We start from the raw sequence: 6,541 nt of genomic DNA on the forward strand, positions 1-6,541 counted from the left end.
TGGTAATATTAAAATTATAACCAATAGCACGACCCCTTTCTCGACCTCCTATATTTTGTCTTCTTCTTTCCTTTTCTTTCTCCTGAAAACAACACTTAGTTTGTCATTATCTCTGTTTTGAGTCAATTTATTTTTAAAGATTTGCAACATCAAGTAAGCAAACTTATCCATTTTTTTGTTGTAATCCTTTTTTATGTTATTATTATTATTATTATTATTATTATTATTATTATTATTTTATCATTTTTGTGTAGTATATGTAGTTTATTTATGTGTTTACATATTTTACAACTTTTTTTTTTCTAGAGAAATTTATTGTATGAATGTATGATTTGTACATGTTAGGGTTTGTTTAAGATTTTGAAAAAAAGTGTATATGTTTGTCATTTGAAGAAATTGAGTTTGATTTGTATCTTTGATGTGTTATAATGAAAGAAATAATGAGTTATTTAATGAGTTACTTAGTCTACTGCTTACTTAGAAATCATTGGTTAAAATTGAGTTGCTTTAGACCTAGAAATCATCAACGTAACAAATTTCCATGGCTGACACTGGAATCGTCAACGTACTTAGTCTAGTGCTTACTCAGAAATAATTGACAAAAACTGAGTCGGTGCTGACTTAGAAATAGTCAATGCAACACATTTCTAAGGCTGACGCTGGAATAATCTGCGCACACAACTTACGTCTGCCTCAAGAATTATCGATCAAAACTGAGTCGCTGTTGACCTAGAAATTGTCAACGTAATCTATGTCTACGACTGACGATGAAATTGTCAGCACACATAGCCTACTATTGAATCAAGAATCGTTGATGAAAACTAGGTCGCTACCGACCTAGAAATCATCAACGTAAACTAAATCACTATCGACCTAGAAATCATCAATGCAACCCATGTCGCTGCCATTTTATAATCGGCAGCAATGATGGAGTCGTTTATGATTTTTCTCTTTCCCTTGACTAAGCATATGGTCTATGTTAGTTTACCTCCTTTCATAACTCATCCCTAACTGAGTTTGAACACGTACAAAAATTCAATCACATTCAAAGTTTTTTCACAAGACCATTAACAATACATAACCAATTCTTAACATACATATTCTTCCAAAGAATACCCTAAACATCACTTTAAGTCCTTAATGGTATTATCCAAAATTCATCAATACAATTTATAGAAATTCAACGACACGTAAACAAGTCCCATATTCATGCTATTTCACATTAACTTATGGAGGTTCATCATATGAGATTTCATCAATATTTCTATTCTTGGTCGAAGCATATATGCCTCTTTTATCCAATCTTCCGCATGCATTTCATCAAATTTAAAACAATAGTATTGCCAAAAGCATATCATACTCATACATATAACCATTTGCTTCCTAATTAAACAAATTCATCCATTACACACACAAACTCAAGGCATCAACATGAAGTGAATTCAGTTCTAGTTTCTACTTGCTTTTAAGGTCCAAATGATAGCACAATTTTGTTCATAACACTTTCTAACACATTTTCACATAGTTTCATCATTCACATATGCAGAAATTATGTCATAACACAAGCATAGGCTTTTTTTTTTTTTTTTTTTAGCTCTAGTGGAATCTAGGACTCTAACATAGTTTCAATCTATGCATTTCATCACAGGAAATTCATATACTATCTAGTGTTTATTATGGTCGGTCCTCTCCTAAGTTTATACCTTCAAAATTATCCATTTTCTTTGTTAAACGTTCTTGAATTAAGTCTCTATTTAGCCCCATTTTCATTCCTCTTTCTTGTTCAGGTTTTCTTCATAGCTGGTGTAAAAATCCTAGGCCATTTTCTTAGGGTTTTCTTCTTCTTTTTCGATCCTAATGTCCTATGAGTAGGGGGAGAAAGGTTTTGGTTCATACCTCAGGTTTTCAACAGCTTTAGGAAGGGATTTAACAATTTTTGTTCTCCTCTACTTTTGGTTTTCTTCCTCCCTTCTCCAACTGCACCAGCCGGCCTCCTACACTCCTTCTCCTTCCATAGTTTCAGCCATTTATGTTTTTCTCTAACTCTCATTTCGTCTCTAACACTCAAAGAATATACATATAGTTGGTTGTTAGGTTTTCTTCTTGGGGGATTGACAATTCTAGACTCCTTCTTTTTCCATGGCTTTGGCCACTTCTGTGTTTCTCTAATCCTCCCTTCTTCTCTCATGTTCCAAGAGGTTGCATGCAATTAGGTTTGTTGGCTTTGATTTAGGAAGAGAGGTTGATGTAGCCAAGGTTGCTGGCTGGCTGTTTTTCGAGAGAGCAAAGGTCATTCTCTCTCATTTGTTGCATTTATATCCCTTTTAAATGTGAAGGGGTGTTTGGAATGCTGGATAAGTTTGTTTTTATCCCTCTTTTGGGTCATTCTAAGGTTGGTCATGTCCTCTATTATTCTCACCTAAAATAGGCCAGTCCAACACTAATTTTTATTGGGCTTTACATCGTCAACAAAAACTGAGTCGTTGCTCACTAGTCATTAATCACTAAAACTACTTCCAAAGCTTACGCATGGATTCGTTAGCACACACAGCCCATGTTGACTTAAATATCATCAACAAACATTGTGTCGTTGTCGACTCAGAAATCAATAAAAAACTGTGTCGCTGTCGATTCATAAATCAGCACCGAAAACTATGTCGCTGCCAATTTAGAAATCGACAGCGGCGGCGGAGTCGTTTTTTGCTTTATTTTTTTTGTTGGGTGTCTACAATTCTCCAACAAACAATCTATCCAAAATCTTATTCCTTTCTCATTGCTAATTTGTAGGAACAACATTTTTTTCAAGGTGTTGATACATATCCTTCACGGTTGATTATGGAGTAAATTCATTGCCATAAGTCTGAAAGTGAATGATTAAAGCTTGGAAGCCCATTCTCAAAGTAAGGTCAACACTTCTTTTTGATAATATCTTGCTATCCTTGTTTTGCTCTCCTAACCTGTACACCCATTTAAACACCATGGCTTTGTTTTTGCCTTATAAAGATCCAATGCCTAGACCACCTCGTTTTTTTTCTCTGACTATTAGATTTCACGCCACCTCACATGTTTTTGTTGCATTCGAGGTAGAAATAATCTCTAAATGAATCTTATGATTTGTGTGCCTTTTTTGATATGAGAAAGATTAACATATAATATAAGGGTAAAGAGTTCAACATGTTTTAGCAAAAACATACGAACAACCATGTTTAAAATTTTGCTTGTCCAATCTTGTATATGAATATGAGAGATGACAAGATTTTAGGTTGATATTGTTACGAATCCTGTTAGAGATATATTAGGAATGAATAACTTATACATGAGTTCTCTACTGTAATACTAATTCTATAGGATAATGAATTCTAAGGAAGTGTTGGATTCCAGTAGATGAGAATAACTATATATACTTGTATAAATACACGATGCAATCAATAATAATTTTCATTCCATCAAATTCTATTATTCTCTTATCAATTTAAAGATATCTTTTTGGGGTTGGCTCCCAAATAAAGGCTTGGATACCTAACAAGTAGTTTTATCCCATTTACAATAGATAGAGCTTTTCATACCACATGTATAATCAACATCCAAATCAAAGCAACCTAAGAAACTTTTATGGAAGTTCACTTACAAAGATAAAGCCAACTTAAACCATCTTGGAATCCTTTTTATTTCTATCAAAGAATAGTAATAATTTGGAACAAAAACTAGCATGGCATCAACATATTGAAGATTATTGAGTGATTCTCCCTAATCATACCCAATTTCTTTAAAATAACCATATGAATATGCTTCTTGAAATAAAACTGTTAATCCCTCTACGTACTACTATATCAAACTGAAAGGGTGAAAGTGGACCTCCTTGTCATATTCCTTGCTTGACTCCAAATTCTTGACTTGGTGATCCATTAATAAAGATGGCTTTATGAGAATTTAAAACGTGTTTTTGAATGAGTGATCTCTAATTGTTGTCAAAACCTATTTATTCCATTACCCATAAATATGAATCAAAAGCCTTATAAAAATCAACCTTGAGAATGAAACCATGATCTCCTTTCTATGAAGAAATCCATCTAAAAATTTGATAGGGTCAATATCCATCGGGTTCAATTGTTGGTCTTCCTCCCTAGTTTTTCTGTGAGATACACAACAATCATCAGGGATTGAAGAGGTCAATAAATGCCAGCTTAGCTAGTCAATGCGCCACCACCTCGCCTTAATCCTAACAGAGCCGTCTATGATGGTGCATCGTGTGAATAGTGAGTTACACTGTCAGTGGCATAAATGTAATTTATATATCTGACTAGGGTCGAAATGGTCATTCCCCACACCAGTGGTATTGTTGTAATTTTCTAACCCTATGTTTTATTTTGTAATTAAAAATAGTTTTTTTCATATGTATTCGTGATATTTTTTTCATTGAAGTTTTTACGGCATGTCATAAAATGCCAAACTTAATGGGTCAGAGACACTAGGTAATTTGTGGAAGAGAATAAAGAAGTTTCTTTAGGGAAAAAGATATCTAAGAATTAATGTATTTTTTTTATTTGCAGTTTGCTATTAAATTTTGCACGAATATTTTGTATTATGAATGAAGAACCCATATAAAGGAGCAAGCTGCAGAGAACATAACATAAAAAATCAAGCCAGACTAGAAAGAAATCTTCTTTATTATTCATAATTGGAAAACAATACAAATAAAAATAATGAAGGCACGAACGGCGCGCTTGCAATTCAAAGAATATTCCTGAGAAAATCTAAAAATGAAGCCAACATCTATCTCTTCTTTATTTTATTTCAACAGACATCCTATTATATATTCATATAGGAAGCCTAGAACCAGATACAAATGTTGAACATTATTACATTTATAATTAGCGCACCAATTACCAACAATCTATGCATGCTTGCGTGCAAACTCCAGTAGACATTGACAGAGTTCTTTAGGCCTAGAAGCAATTGCCATATGATCTGCTGGAATCTCCATCACTTCCTTAACCTCGTTGTGTTCAATCATGAAGCGCTGCAATGACGGAACCACCAATAAATCTTGAGTACAGACAACATAATCTCGCACAACCGATCCAAATTTCTCCTTCGTGAACTTGTTTGCCTTGGCCAGACTTTCAAGAAACAATGATCCTGATCTCTTTAGAAGCGTCTGGAGACTGAGATCCTGCAAACAAGACAAATATCATCACTACACTAGTTATTGCAGTCAAACAGATCAGTCCAGGATCGAAAATCAATTTGTAATCAGATTCATGAGCAGCCGTACCTCAGGGGAGGCAAGGTTAAAAGCAGTGGACTTCATGAATGCCTCATATCCCGCCGTTGAAGACACTACACTCTGCCACCCGTCTGCCACGGCTGGGCTATTTTCAATAAACTAACGGAAAGAACACAATGTATCAGGGTTAATTGAAAGTTAGAGATGATTGGTAATGCCTTTACATTTGCATGTTTTCAATTAAATGCAAAATAAAATGAATTGCGGTACCTTCTCTAACATATACGATGGCCTGTGCTCGGTATCAGGCAAGAATGCTGTAACAAAAACAGCTAGAGAAATCTTCTCTGGGAACTTCTCCATAGCAAAAGCCACGTTTAAGCCGCCTAGACTATGAGCCACCAATACAACCTTTTCATTTTCAGCTAAGTTGGCCATGAACTCGATCAAGGGCTCATTATACTGATCAAAAGTAACAACTTCTTCCAGTGTTTTTGTGTTCACCCCTGATGCACTCATGTCAAGGGCTGTGACAGAGTGGCCAGCTGCCTCTAGCATTGTCTTCACCTTGTACCATGCCCAAGCTCCTGAAGCTGAACCATGGATCAGAACAAAATGCGTTGTTTGATTGTTGCTATCTCCCATTTTCCTTTTTTTTTTGCTGATTGATAGTGCTCTAAAAAAAGTAAAGGCTTTTGGTTTCGCTTGACAGTACGTTATATTTTTGTAATGCCTTGATTGTGCTTAGTAATGTCGTTGCTTGGTGGTATATATAGAGAGTACCGTCTGTTGAAAAGTTGAAAGTGGGAAATGTCAAAAGTCACATGTTTTTTTTTTTTTTTTTTTTGTTGATAAAAAACTCCTAGGCATTATTTTCTTTGACAAGTCAAGTCATGCGTTCAATCTTTTGATGGTATTAACATGCAATATTGGGGAGGAAGTGCATAAAATAATTTTGAAATTCAACAATTAAATATATATATTCAAGATGAAAAGCAGCCACGTTTCCGTCGTTGAAGAACTTCAAATTAATATGACCCTACTTTGAACATTAGTAGTCGTTCCAAACAATTTTATGTATTTACAGGAAATCTGTTTCGTTTCCGTAACAATTATCTTTTGAATTACTTATTTCATAAATTGGAATAATGAAAAGTAAGAGACGTAAGTAAGAGACGTTTGAGTAAGGTGGTCAATTTCATTTCGGAACGTGTTTTGTTTTTTCAATTGAAATAAAATGTTTCAGTTTCAAAGTGTTTTGGCGTGCCGTTTCGAGGTTGTACTGTTCATATATATATATTCAACAAATATAAT

General features: G+C 34.4%; 1 protein-coding gene across 1 annotated transcript; it reads right to left on the reverse strand.

Annotated features, from left to right (window-relative positions):
* Window positions 1–4,649: 4,649 nt before the first annotated feature.
* LOC118047763 (salicylic acid-binding protein 2) lies at window positions 4,650–5,954 on the reverse strand. Its single transcript, XM_035057128.2, has 3 exons — window positions 5,498–5,954; window positions 5,276–5,386; window positions 4,650–5,173 (listed from the first exon to the last, which is right to left on the reverse strand). The coding sequence occupies exons 1-3, from the start codon at window positions 5,870–5,872 to the stop codon at window positions 4,895–4,897; spliced, it is 765 nt and encodes a 254-aa protein (XP_034913019.1). The 5' UTR covers window positions 5,873–5,954; the 3' UTR covers window positions 4,650–4,894.
* Between the last annotated feature and the right edge of the window lie 587 nt (window positions 5,955–6,541).

Source organism: Populus alba, chromosome 7 (assembly GCF_005239225.2).
Source record: "Populus alba chromosome 7, ASM523922v2, whole genome shotgun sequence".
In the NCBI taxonomy this organism is placed as follows: domain Eukaryota; kingdom Viridiplantae; phylum Streptophyta; class Magnoliopsida; order Malpighiales; family Salicaceae; genus Populus; species Populus alba.

Bases quoted from the DNA above. Each gene is read 5' to 3' on its own strand.
- LOC118047763 (XM_035057128.2), bottom strand. From the start codon at position 5,872: ATGGGAGATAGCAACAATCAAACAACGCATTTTGTTCTGATCCATGGT. The intron at 5,387-5,497 runs GTACCGCAATTC...TCTTTCCGTTAG, and splicing joins CATCGTATATGTTAGAGAAG to TTTATTGAAAATAGCCCAGC. The intron at 5,174-5,275 runs GTACGGCTGCTC...TCTTGTTTGCAG, and splicing joins TTAACCTTGCCTCCCCTGAG to GATCTCAGTCTCCAGACGCT.